A 13,611-nucleotide genomic window follows, 5' to 3' on the forward strand; every position below is an offset into this window, starting at 1 on the left:
GTAGAGGGCATGATGTGGGGTATAAGGGTGAGATATGGAGAATGCTCTTTGGATTAAGGAGCTGGGGTATAGTTTGGCAGTACAGAGAGTAGGGGCACTCCCCCAGTGAGCAGGGCTGTGAGTCTAGCTGGGGTAATAAGAGCTGGGCCCCAACAGGTGCCTTTCCCCCACAACAGGCACCTGGGACAGCCCCTGGTGAGGTCTTTGCCAAGCTGGAGCTCTTCCTGTGGCTGGGGCTGGGCAAGCAAGCCAAGGCTTGTACCTCGGAGCTCCCCCAGGACCTGCTGCCTGAGCCCTCGGCCGGGCTGCCCCACAGCCTGCACCGGGATGGTGAGTGCTGGGGTGATCAGTGGCCCAAGGTGTGGGGCTAGATGGTATGGGGTTCAGTGGGGTCTGGGTCAGGGACTCCTGCGGTTCCTTGAGCAAACGTAGCCCCTTCTTTTTCCCCACTACAGACTTCAGCTACTTCCAGCTCCGGGCTCACTTGTACCAAGCCCGAGGTGTGTTGGCAGCGGATGACAGTGGGCTCTCGGATCCCTTTGCACGAGTCCTCATTTCTACCCAGTGCCAGACCACACGGGTGAGGGCTAAGCTGGGGTGTGGGTGGAGGGGTGTTGGGAGACAGGGTCGGTGGGCACAGATTTTTTCTCCAGACCCTAAGTCTCTCTTCCCACCACGAAATTTTTAGGACAGAATATTGGATTGGGCTGCCTGATTTAGAGGGTGGTGTAGAATTGGCGGGCCTCAGGAGTGAGGAGCTGTTTTCTGGGGTTGACTTTAAGACAAGCTCTGAGGGTGGCAGATTACAGTAAGGAGAGGCCAGGGCTGGATGGCAGGCTCCAACACCAACCTGAAGGGTACTTTCATCCCCATCACGTCCTTTCTCCTTGCGTGATAAGTTATTTAAAGTATTACTTTAGGGCAGTTGTGCTTACCTGGGATGTGTGTTGGGAGCCTTCTTCTGACACCTACCATTGCCTCCTTCCCTGCATGGTCCCCAAGGTCCTAGAGCAGACGCTGAGCCCACTTTGGGATGAACTCCTGGTGTTTGATCAGTTGATCGTGGACGGGAGGAGGGAACATCTGCAGCAAGAGCCTCCATTGCTGATCATCAATGTCTTTGACCACAATAAGTTTGTGAGTGTGGTCTGGGACCCCCTGGCTTCCTGTTTCCAAGCACCCCCACTCCTTGTCTTGAAGCCCTCTCCCCCTGGCTCCTGAGCCTCTTCCAGTTTTATGTTCACTGGCCTGCTCTCTGCAGGGCCCTGCTGTGTTCCTGGGCAGGGCACTGGCTGCCCCGAGGGTAAAGCTGATAGAGGACCCTTACCAACGCCCAGAGCTGCAGTTCTTCCCCCTGAGGAAGGGGCCCCGGGCAGCCGGAGAGCTCATCGCCACCTTTGAACTCATTGAACTGGACTACAGTGGCCGGCTTGAGGTCAGAGTGCTGTGGCCTAGCTGGCGTGAGCTGTGGATTCCTCTTGTTATTCTATCAGGTTGTCCAGCCCCAGAAAATATAGAACATGGGCATGTTCCAGGGTTACCCGAGTCTCTTGTCCTAAGAGAATGCAGGCTGAAAATCTGTCCTAGGGTCACCTCATTGGATCTCTGGATGCCAGGGAACACTAGAAGTAGACATATCCTAGGTTCACCTTGCCAGGCCTCCAACCCCAGAGAACCCAGGCTGTGGGTTGATCCTCATGCCTCAGACATCCACCCATTGTTTCTGTACATGGGGCTGTTTCCTAGACACCACTCTCCCACCAATCCAGCTTTGCTTAGGTCCTTAGGATTTATATTTCACCCGCAACTCTTCATTTTTTCTTCCCGAGCTCAGGATTTCTCTCCTTTGGTCTGATTCCTCTTTGACCTTTGACCTCTTGCCCCCTTCAGCCCTCAGTGCCCAGTGATGTGGAGCCCCAGGACCTGAAACCCCTGGTTGAGCCCCTCTCCGGACGCCTATCCCTGCCACCCAATGTACGCCCAGTGCTCAGGGAGTTCCGTGTTGAGGTAGCACCAGGCACTCATATCTCCCTCCCTCCCCCACTCCTGGGTGCCCCTCTGTCAGGTGGAGGTCCCTGAATCCCCCACTTCCCCACCCTAGGTACTATTCTGGGGCCTAAGGGGCCTCGGCCGTGTGCATCTGTTCGAGGTGGAGCAGCCCCAGGTTGTGCTGGAGGTGGCTGGGCGACGTGTGGAGTCCGAGGTCCTGGCCAGCTACCGTGAGAGGCCCAATTTCACCGAACTCGTGAGGCATCTGACAGTGGTGAGGGCATGAGCTGGGGACAAGAAGTGCTGGGCTGAGAAGTGAGAGAGGACAGTGGGATGGTGAATTCCAGGTTGGTTATCTTAGATTAATCCAGGGGTCACCAAACTTTCCATCACGGGTCAGTCAGATAGGAAATATTTTACAGTTTGTGATTACTCAACTCTGACATTGTATCATGCAAACATCAGTAGACAACAAGTAAGTGAATGAATATGACTGCATTCCAATAAAACTTTATTTACAAAAACTGGGCTAGATTTGGCTTACAGGCTCTAGTTTGCCGATCCCTGGGTGAATCCATGAACTGGGTATGCCTGCTTGGCTCTATTGAATGAGTGGATTAGCCAAGTGCCATGATGTATGAGGCTTAAGGAATCTAACTAATCTCTGAGACACCAGAGGCTGACAGGAAAAGTACATTCTTTGTGTAATTTGTAATTAGTATGGTATGGATTTTGGAGTCCAATTCTGGCAATGCCATGTAGGAGCTTGTCAAATTACTTGTCTTATTTGAGCTTTAAGGTTTTTTTTTTTTTTTAATCCTCACCTGAGGACATACTTAGAGAGAGACAGACAAAGAGAGAGAGAAGCATTAATGTGAGAGAGAAACATCGATCAGTTGCCTTCCTTAAGCTCCCCACAGGGGATCAAACCTGCAACTCAAATACGTGCCCTGACTGGAATCAAACCGGCAACTCTTTGGTGCACCGGATGATGCTCAACCAACTGAGCCACTCCGGCCGGGCAAGTTTTTTGTTTATTTGTAAAAGGGAGTAACTGGTACAAAAGAAAAAAAGGTTGAAGAAAATAAACCAAATGCCTCCTTTACAGGAGTGCTATAAGGAGCCAATGAGAGACAGGTGCTCTGTGAAGGGGCTTTGTAAACTGAGAAGTGCAGTGCCTATGTGAGGGGGTGACTAGGACAAAGCACAGGAGTACCAGACTGCAAGGAGGCAAACAACAACGATAGCAACAACAAAAAGCCCAACACTGTTTCATGATTTCGTTCTACATGCAGGAGTTTTCAGTTTGAAAACTTTATTGTGCTAGCCTGGCTGGTGTGGCTCAGTGGTTGAGCATCCACCCAGGCACCAAGAGGTCACCAGTTCAACTTCCGGTCAGGGCACATGCCCGAGGTCACGGCCCCATCCCCAGTGGGGGGCATGCAGGAGGCGGCCAATCAGTGTTCTCTCTCATCGTTGTTTCTCTCGCGTGCTCCCTTCCTCTCTCTCTCAAATCAATAAAGAAAAAAAAATTAAAAAAGAAAACTTTATTGTGCTAGAAGATGGTGAAACTGAAAGCAGTTTTTTCATTGAGCTTCCAGAGGCTGCTTCCTCTCATTTCCCATTTCATAGTGCACCCCTTTCTCCATTGTGTGCTTGAAAAAAAGATGTGTTTTCTTCTGTTGTGGAGTGGACTGTTCTGTCGAGGTCAGTGAGGGCAAGTTGCTGATAGTGTTATTCAAGCCTTCCTGCTGATTTTCTGTCTAGTTGTTCCATATTGAGAATATGGTACTGAAGTCTCCAAAAATTATTGTCAAATTATTTGTTTCTCCCTTTATTTTTGTTACTTTTTACTTCTTGTATTTTGAGGTTCTGTTGTTAGGTGCATATATATTTATAATTTTTATAGCTTCCTGATGAATTAACCTGTTTATCATTATAATGTTCCTCTTTTTCTCTAGTAAAAAGTTTTTGTCTTAATATCTATTTTGTCTGTGTAGTAAAACTACTCTAGTTCTCTGTGGTTAATGTTTGCATGTCATATCTTTTTCCATCTTTTACTTTAAACATATATGTGTCTTTCTAAAGAATGTCTCTTGGACAGCATGTAATTTCATCTTTTTTTAAAAAACAAGTTGACAATCTCTGCCCTTTGATTGAAGTGTTTAACATGGTCACCTTTGATGTTATTTTTGATATGTTTGGGTTTACATCAACCATTTTACAATTTGTTTTCTATGTCTCTCACATTTTTGTTCTTCCTTTACTTCCTTTACTTCGTTTGTATCTTCGTTTGTATTAAATAGTTATTAGTATATTGTTTTAATTCCTTTGTTGATTTTTACTTAATTGTTGTTCTGGGGATTACAATATGCATTCTGATCTTTTGTTGTTGTTGTTAATTCTTACCTGAGGATATTTCTCCATTGGTTTTTAGACAGAGTGGAAGGGGGTAGGAGGGGGAGAGAGAGAGAGAGACAGAGACAGAGAGAGAGAGAGAGAGAGAGAGAGAGAGAGAGAGAGAGATGTGAGAGAGACACATCAACTGGCTGCCTCCCACATGGTTCCAACGGTGGCTGGGGATAGAACCTGCAACCCAGGTACATGCCGTTGACTGGGAATCGAACCGAGACCCTTCGGTCCTCAGGTCGATGCTCTAACCTCTGAGCCAAACCGGCCAGGGCTGCATACTGATTTTTAACAAACATTTTCTTTATTGACCTGGCCAGTTTTGCCCAGTGGTTAGAGTGTTGGCCTGTGGTCTGAAAGGCTGTAGGTTCAATTCCGGGCAAGGGCACATAACTTGGTTGCGGTTCGGTCCCTGGCCCTGGTTGGGGTAGTGCAGGAGGCAGCCAGTTGATGTGACCCTCTCATATAGATGTTTCTCTCTCCCTTCCACTCTATCTGAAGATAAATGAAAAAATATCTGCAGATAAGGATATTAAAAAAAAGGTTTTTTAGCTGTTTTTTTTTGTTTTGTTTTGTTTTTTTGTTTTTGTTTTTTTTCATCCTCACCCGAGGACATTTTTCCATTCTTTGTTCAGATAGAGTGGGATGGAGAGAGAGGAACAGAGAGAGAGAGGGAAACATTGATGTGAAAGGGACACATCGAGTGGTCGCCACCCGCACAACCAACCAGGGCTGGGGACAAACTGCAACCGAGGTACATGCCCTTAGCGGGAACCGAACCCGGGTCTCTCCAGACCGCAGGCCGATGCTCTAACTGCTGAGCCAAACCAGCCAGGGCTAAAAAAAAGGTTTTTTAAAATTGATTTTTAGAGAGAGAGGAAGGGAGAGGTAGACAAAGAGAGAAACATCCATGTGAAAGCAGAACATCTATCAGCTGCCTTCTGCACACCCCCTACTGGGTATTGAGCCCACTGGGAAATCGAACCAGCAACCTTTGGGTTGATGCCCAACCAACTGAGCCACACCAGCCAGGGCTGCATACTGATTTTTTTTACAATATACTTAAGATTAATACTAATTTAGTTACAGTAGAATATAGAAAATTTTCTCCATTATATTCCATTCCTTCCTCCCTACTTCGTGCTATAATTGTCATGTACATGTAAATTATACGATTATTGTCCCACCCCTTTGGGTCCATTGATAGATATGGAATTCATGGGTAAAGAGCATACATATTTTTAGGGTTCTAAATTTATATGAACAAATTGAGCATTGGTCTTGTGCATAATAGTAATGACAAGCACCTCATGTTTTTTTGTTTTTGTTTTTTAATCTTCACCTGAGGATATTTTTCCATTTATCTTCAGATAGAGGACGAGAGAGGGAGGGAGGGAGGAACACTTTGTAGGTTCCAAAGTACTTTTGTATCTATTATGTCATTTGATACTTACAACAGTTTCTTTCTTTTATTTTTTTCATACACTTTATTTTTTAATTTATCTTTTTAATATATTTTTATTAATTTTTAGAGAGAAAGGAAGAGAGAGGGAGAGAAAAAAAAAATCAATGAGAGAGACACAGTGATCAGCTGCCTCCTGCATGTCCCCATCTGGGGACTGAGCCTGCAACCTGGGCATGTGCCCTGACCAGGAATCGAACTGGTAACCTCTTGGTCCATGGATCGATGCTCAACCACTGTGCCACACCGGCTGGGCCACTTTATATTTTTAATTTTTAAAAAAATCCTCATCTGAGGATATTTTTTCATTTATTTTCAGACAAAGTGGGAGGGAGATATATATATATAGACAGAAAGAAACATCAATGTGAGAGAGACACATCGATTGGTTGCCTCCCACACAACCCTGACAGGGGCCAGGGATTGAACCTGCAACTGAGGTCTGTGCCCTTGACTGGGAATCAAACCCATAATCCTTCAGTCCACAGCCTGACACTCGTAACTACTGAGCCAAACCGACCAGGGCTACAACAGTCTTTCAAATCCAGGATTGTGTCTCTTTTTAGAATGCAGGTTTAAACATATGGTTTTCCATCTCTCTCTGCGCTGCCTTCCCTCCTCCCCAGTCTTCAGAGAAACAGGTCCTCTCTCCCCACCCCTAGGACTTGCCAGAGAGGCCTTACCTGCAGCCCCCGCTCAGCATCCTAGTTATCGAACGCCGGGCCTTTGGCCGCACAGTGCTCGTGGGTTCCCACATTGTCCCCCACATGATGCGATTCACCTATCCCAGTCACGAGGATCCCCCCGAGGAGGAAAGAGAAGAGGAGACGGGGGACGTGGTGTCCAAAGAACCGGAACGTAAGGGCCTTTCTCTTAGGGGCACCAGACCAAAGCCGCTCTGGTTCCAGGCCGAGATGGCTTCAGGAGACCCCATGTGGGGCATGGAGTCTGATTGCTACTCGTCTGACCTCCTGGCCTCATTTCCCTTCTCTCAGGACAGAAGTCCCCGGATCCTTTATTGGTTGAAGCAGGGGTGCCCAGGCGACTCCTGACGGTGATGGGGTTTGGGAGATGCGTGGAGGAGGGGTTGGCAGGGCTGAGAGGGGGACTGGGTTAGGGATGCTGGATTCTCTCTTCTTCAGGCTCCTCTCAAGAAGCTCCCTCTGAGTGGCCTTCTGAATCAAGGCCCAGAGCTGGAGGAGGACATCCCAGATCCCGAAGAGCTCGACTGGTGGTCCAAGTACTACGCTTCACTGCAGAAACGCCAGGGGCAGGTGGAGGCAGAGGAGGGTCCCGGGGCGGGGGCTGGAGGCAGAGGAAGGATCTCTTTGAGCTCAGATCTCCTCTTTATAGTCATGTTTTCTTACCTTCACAGCCGTTCTAGAAACTGGGGATTATTAACTCCATTATCTAGAGCTTTGTTATCCGATAGGAGAGCATGTGAGCCACTAATATAATTTTAACTTTTGTAGGAGCCCCCGTAAAAAAAGGAAGCAGGTGAAATTAATTTTAATAACATTTTATTTTACCCAATACATCTAAAGATCATTTTAACAAGTAACTATTATAAAAATTAATGATGAGATACTTTACATCATTATTCTATACCAGGTCTTTAAAATCTGGTGTGTATTTTATACTTACAGCACATCTCAGTTTGGATGAGCCACAGTTCAAGGGTTCAACAGACACAAGTAGCTGGGGTTACTGTCTTGGACAGCACAGGACTAGGTGACAAACCGAAGCTTTGAAAATGCAAGTGGCTTACCCAGCTGGAACTTGAACTAAAGTTTCCCAAGTTCCGATCCCAGAAAAAGGCCAGATTAAGGAGGTGAGGGGTGGGGAAGAATCTCTGACCTGACTCTTGATTTCAGCCCAACTTTGATGAGGATGAAATGGATGATCCTGGGGATTCAGGTAAGAGATGTGGCTTTCTTGCTCTCGCTCTCTGTCTCCCTCCTCACCCACACGAGTATTTCTAATGGGCATTCTGCTGTTTCCAGATGGGGTCAACCTCACTTCCGTGGATGGGGACGCCCAAGACCAGGGTGAGGCTGAAGTCAAAGGCTCTGGGTCCCCGAGAAAAGCAATTGCCACTCTGAAGGTGACTGGGTGTTGGGGAGAGGGGATTCTGCTTAGATTCTGGGTATCAGACTATCACTGAGGCCCATACCTTTCAGATCTACAACAGCTCCCTGGAGGAAGAGTTTAACCACTTTGAAGACTGGCTGAATGTGTTTCCCCTGTATCGAGGGCAAGGGGGTCAGGATGGAGATGGAGAGGAAGAAAGGCCTGGGCACCTTGTGGGCAAGTTTAAGGTGTGTGGAGAGGGAACGAAGCGGGGACCAAGGAGCAGGGATGCGAGAGGAAGACCCTTACCAGGGCCTTGTCTGTCCTCCCCCACTCCAGGGCTCCTTCCTCATTTATCCGGAATCAGAGGCCGTGTCATTTTCTGAGCCCCAGGTCTCCCGGGGGATCCCACAAAACCGGCCCATCAAGCTCTTGGTCAGAGTATACGTCGTAAAGGTGAGTATCCATCAAAGGTAATATACACGAAACCTATAGACTGAAGGATTCAGAGGGAACCTCAGGGATCAGAGTCCACCTCCTTTATTTTCAGGTGGGAAATCTTAGGCACAAAGTTAAGAGATTCCCCAGGGTTACAAAGCTTGCTCATCGTAGCACCAGAATTTAGAGCTGAGGTCTCCTGACTCCTTGTTCGTAGTACTAGTCCCATAGAATGGGGGAGCATAATTGCAGGATGAGCACAGCCCTGAATTCCGAGCTCCATGGTGGCTTGTCATCCGTACCTTCGTACAGGTCCTGCCACTGCGGCACTCCTGCGCAGCACTCACTGGGCCCTGGAGTTTCCTTAAAGGCAATTCAGGGAGTAAGAAGACTGAGTGGGTGGCTATGCCCCTTCACTCCCAGCACCAGAACAGATGCTGTACTTTTATCTGGTTTAAATATAGGGATTCTGACTAAGATGTAACTTAAAGAAACATCCTGCGTCACTGTTCTACCGGAATCCAAGAATCCTAGTGCATCAATACATAGCAGGAGTCATCCTGCCCTTCTGCTTCCTGCAGGCTAGATGGTCTGAAATAACTTCCTGATATAATACACCTAGCAGTGCTGGATCAACAAGCTTTTTATTTTTATTTTTTTTATCCTCAGCTGAAGGCATTTTTTTATTCATTTATCTTAAGATAGAGCAGGAGGGAGAGAGGGAGGAAGAGAGAGAGAGAGACATCGATGTGAGAGAGACACATCAATTGGTTGTGTCTTGCACAACCCCGACCAGGGCCAAGGACCAAACTGCAACTGAGGTACGTGCCCTTGACAGGAATCGAACCCATAACTCTTTGGTCTGCAGGTCGACGCTCTAACTGCTGAGCCAAACTGGCCAGGGCATTGATCAACAAACTTTTAGTACCAAACTGCAGTCTTAGCTGGTGTGGTTCAATGATTAGAGCATCATTCCAGGCACTGAAGTGTTGTGAGTTGTATTCTGGGCCAGGACACAAGCCGCAGTTTTGGGCTCGATCCCCCGTAGGGGTGTGCAGGAGGCAGCCGATTGATGTTGATGTTTCTCTCTCTCTCTCCCTTCCTCTCTCTCTAAAATCAATAAAAAACATATTTGAAAAAAAGAATAGCAAAAATAACATAAATTCAGACCCCTAGGGTCCTTCATATTGGAGCGACTAGATAGAGAATATAAAATTACGCTATATGAAACAGTTAAATAAATAATTAATTTAAAATGAACAAGGAACAAGAGACTATTAAAAATAAACAGAAAATCTGAAGGACTGGATAGACTTTTTAGAAATTAAAAGAGTAATATTTAAAATGAAACAACTGCCCTGGCCGGTTTGGCTCAACAGTTAGAGCGTCGGCCTGCGGTCTGGAGAGACCCGGGTTCGGTTCCCGCTAGGGGCGCCTACTTCGGTTGCAGTTTGTCCCCGGCCCTGGTCGGTTGTGTGGGTGGCAGCCACTCGATGTGTTCACATCGATGTCTCTCTCTCTCTCTCTGTTCCTCTCCCTCCCTCCCACTCTACCTGAATAAAAATTGGAAAAATGTCCTCGGGTGAGGATAAAAATAAATAAATAAATAAATAAAATGAAAAAACTCATCAGTTGGAGCAAAAGATGTGAATAGTCGCTTCACAAAAGAAAATCTACCTAAGGCCAATAAGTACATGCAAAGATGCTCAAAATGCTTCATCATCAGGGAAATGCAAATGAAAACCACAATGAGCTACAATACCACATACACTACAAAGGCTAAATGTAAAAAGATTGACAATACCACCCTGGCCAGTTTGGCTCAGCGGTTAGAGTGTCAGCCTGCGGTCCAGAGAGACCCGAGTTCGGTTCCCGCTAAGGGCACGTACCTTGGTTGCAGTTTGTCCCCGGCCCTGGTTGGTCGTGCGGGTGGCAGCTACTCGATGTGTCCCTTTCACGTCGATGTTTCTCTCTCTCTCTCTCTCTCTCCCTCCCACTCTATCTGAACAAAAAATGGAAAAGTGTCCTCGGGTGAGGATAAAAAAAAAGAAAAAGATTGACGATACCAAGTGTTTGTAAAAGTGTGGAGCATCTGGAATGCCCACACGTTGCAGGTAGGAGTGTAAACACCATTAAAAATATATTGCTGTACATTATGCTTCAATAATTTATGCATGTTATATATTTACTAAATTATTTAGTTATCAAAACAGAAAAAGTAAGTTTAATGCATACAGTTTAAAAACATCTGGCTACATTCAGGGCTAGAAAGGGAATTAAGTCAGGTAAGGGGACTCAGGGGGCTTTCATTTGTCCATAGTGTTTTATTTATTAAACTGGGCACAAATGCTCATTGCATTACTCTTTTATTTAGTTAAAAAGTCTTGCTTTTAAAAGTAAACTATGCTCATAAAAAACAAGAGGCAAACAATACAGAAAGTTATAAATTGAAGCCCTTATACACTTTCCCACACATTTTCTGTTTCATTATATTTTTTGTTATACCTATTTATATGTCTTAAGTATTTCACAATTTAAAAGAGAATAAAAGTCATCTTGTACAACTTCTAGTTAGCCCCTTGTGGTGGGTGATCTCTCCTTGGTACCATCCCGCTTACACTCAATCTGAGATTAGGTTCAGCAAGGGTGACCTTGGGTGATGCCATGACCCTTCTCTCAGTTCCACTCCATACTGTCCCCCTAGGCTACCAACCTGGCTCCCGCGGACCCCAATGGCAAAGCAGACCCCTACGTCGTGGTGAGCGCTGGCCGGGAGCGGCAGGACACCAAGGAGCGCTACATCCCCAAACAGCTGAACCCCATCTTTGGAGAGTGAGGCTGGGCCCTGGGTTTTGGGGAGCATGTTTGCCATACAGCCCTGTGGTTTGGCTCTTGCTCAGGCAGCTTATGTGCTGGTGGTGGGGAATGGACAGAGGCTTCTGAGACCTGAGACCCTGAAACCTCTACCTACATAAGACCACCTCCTGGGGCATGGAGGTGTCCTCAGCCATTCTCCCTCCTGGCCAGGGTCCTGGAGCTCAGCATCTCTCTCCCTGCTGAGCCAGAGCTGACTGTGGCTGTGTTTGATCATGACCTCGTGGGTTCTGATGACCTCATCGGGGAGACCCACATTGATCTGGAAAACCGATTCTATAGCCACCACAGGGCGAACTGTGGGCTGGCCTCCCAGTATGATGTGTGAGTTTGACTGGGCCCTTGGGAGCCATTCTTAGTCTTACCAAAGACATTCAAGTTCACATTCCGATTAGTGTCTCCAGATCCTTTGATTTCGTAGAAGGGGACCTCCCCATGAACCAAGACGTGATAGTTTAGTGGTCAAGACCTGGGCTTGGGAGTTGGGATTCTGTAGCTGATGAGTCACTTTTCTTCTCTAAGCCTCAGTTTCCTCATCTGCAAAATGGAGGTAATAATATCAATATCTCCTTTATTGGAGCACCTAGCATACATTTTTTATTTTCATGGTTATCATAAATGATGACTAAGCTGTCTTCCTTCAGGGTTATGAACCTGGATTCTATGTCTTCAAGGGTCCCCATCCCTGCCCCTGTGCCCAACTGTGTCCATTGCTGGCCCCAAATGAGGCATATTCCTTTTCTGTCTGCAGGGATGGGTACAATGCCTGGCGTGATGCATTCCGGCCTTCACAGATCCTAGTGGGGCTGTGCCAACGCTGTGGCCTCCCCTACCCTGAATACCGAGCTGGGGCTGTCAAGGTGGGCAGCAAAGTCTTTCTGACACCGCCTGAGACCCTGACCGCAGGTACCAGCCCCTATCTGCTGGACAATCCAGAGGGGGGAGTACGATGGTAGAACAAGGTACAGGAGGCCCCTGGTGCCCAGGCTAGTGTGCCCCCCCTGAAAGCCTGCGTCTTTGTGGAAACAGGAGGTGAGCTTGGCTGACTAAGGATGAAGTTCTTGGATGGTGGGGAGAAAATGGTCTTTGTTGCTGAGCGTGAGATCCCCAAAGAGCCAAAATGGACCCCTCAGAGCCATAGCTAATCAAGTTCCCAGAACACAAGGTGGTCCATAGGTGGTCCCATTGAACAGAGTGTGCTTGTAAAATTGATCTGAGGCCTCATAAATGGCTGGGGGTCTGTCTCTAGCCAGTATCTATACAAAAGCCACAGCCCCTCCAATCCCACCGTCCTGATGGCTGGCTTTTCACTGACAAAAGCTGTTATAGCAGCATCCTCCCACTTTCTGGGCATGGTGGACTTGCCCTTCCAGCCCATGGCCTTTGCCCGCCATAGCAGCTGCCTCAGCTTAGAGCTTCTACTGAAAGGTGGGGGGAGAAGGGAGGAGAGTTGGGGGCTGTGTGGAATCCAGGCTCACACAGCTCTTGTTGCAGGTAGCGGGGGACCTGAGGTGGTAAATGAAGTCCCTGAGGAGGCCCAGGCATTGCTTGTCCTGCAGCACTGGCAAGAGATGCCAGGTTTTGGGATTCAGCTGGTACCTGAGCATGTAGAAACACGGCCTCTCTACCATCCTCGCAGTCCAGGGCTGCTGCAGGTGAGGGAGGGCTTAGCACCCAACTCCAAAACCCCAGGACTCCAAGCTGGTCCTGGACCCTGGGTCCCCAGGATGCTCATTCTCTAAGACCTCCACCTGGGCACTACACTGCTGCTTCTGATTTTGGCTTCTGATCCTGGTCCCCAGCAGCCTCATTGTAATCTTGGACCTCCATCCTGGACCTCATACCATCTCCCCTGACTCTGGTCCCTGAAGGATTCTACCCCTGGGGTGCCACGTCTCAGACTTGGGACTCTTAACCTGACCACAAGTCCCTAGGATCTGGACCTCAAGAACACAAGCTTACTTTTGCTCTCAACCTTCCATTTCTGGGGCCTCAACCCCTAACCTAACCTCAACCCTGGAACCTCCACTTCAGACTCTACCTTCGTCCTCATTACCCAGGACCTGCACAACCATGCCCTTTTAACCTCTGTTCTTCTCTCCACCTGGGGCAAGACACAGCCTGTGGCCACAGAGCTATTAGGGGAGGTGGGGACCCCAGCAAGACCCTACAGCTTCGTTCTACTTCACATGTATCCCCAGGGATCCCTTCACATGTGGATTGACATCTTCCCCCGTGATGTGCCTGCACCATCCCCAGTTGACATCAAGCCTCGGCAGCCAATCAGGTGAGAGAGTCCTGGCTCCTCTTCCCATGGTGTGGGCACATCTTGGGCTACCTGCAAAAGGGCCCTGCAAAATCCTGGGCCT

At 47.9% G+C, this 13,611-nt stretch overlaps 1 protein-coding gene across 1 annotated transcript in view; it reads left to right on the top strand.

The window, feature by feature from the left end:
• LOC118618451 (fer-1-like protein 4) overlaps window positions 1–13,611 on the top strand; it is a 35,519-nt gene that overhangs the window by 18,597 nt on the left and 3,311 nt on the right. The window contains exons 23-40 of the mRNA XM_036244694.1: window positions 177–330; window positions 456–580; window positions 1,003–1,137; window positions 1,262–1,435; window positions 1,891–2,007; window positions 2,102–2,263; window positions 6,523–6,718; window positions 6,856–6,914; window positions 7,003–7,134; window positions 7,735–7,777; window positions 7,864–7,964; window positions 8,041–8,178; window positions 8,270–8,386; window positions 11,073–11,200; window positions 11,396–11,566; window positions 11,994–12,148; window positions 12,737–12,897; window positions 13,444–13,529. Of these exons, the coding sequence (XP_036100587.1) occupies window positions 177–330; window positions 456–580; window positions 1,003–1,137; window positions 1,262–1,435; window positions 1,891–2,007; window positions 2,102–2,263; window positions 6,523–6,718; window positions 6,856–6,914; window positions 7,003–7,134; window positions 7,735–7,777; window positions 7,864–7,964; window positions 8,041–8,178; window positions 8,270–8,386; window positions 11,073–11,200; window positions 11,396–11,566; window positions 11,994–12,148; window positions 12,737–12,897; window positions 13,444–13,529 (2,354 nt within the window). The remainder of the gene's footprint in view (window positions 1–176; window positions 331–455; window positions 581–1,002; window positions 1,138–1,261; window positions 1,436–1,890; window positions 2,008–2,101; window positions 2,264–6,522; window positions 6,719–6,855; window positions 6,915–7,002; window positions 7,135–7,734; window positions 7,778–7,863; window positions 7,965–8,040; window positions 8,179–8,269; window positions 8,387–11,072; window positions 11,201–11,395; window positions 11,567–11,993; window positions 12,149–12,736; window positions 12,898–13,443; window positions 13,530–13,611) is intronic.

This window comes from Molossus molossus, unplaced genomic scaffold, assembly GCF_014108415.1.
Source record: "Molossus molossus isolate mMolMol1 unplaced genomic scaffold, mMolMol1.p scaffold_m16_p_6, whole genome shotgun sequence".
Taxonomy (NCBI): Eukaryota; Metazoa; Chordata; class Mammalia; order Chiroptera; family Molossidae; genus Molossus; species Molossus molossus.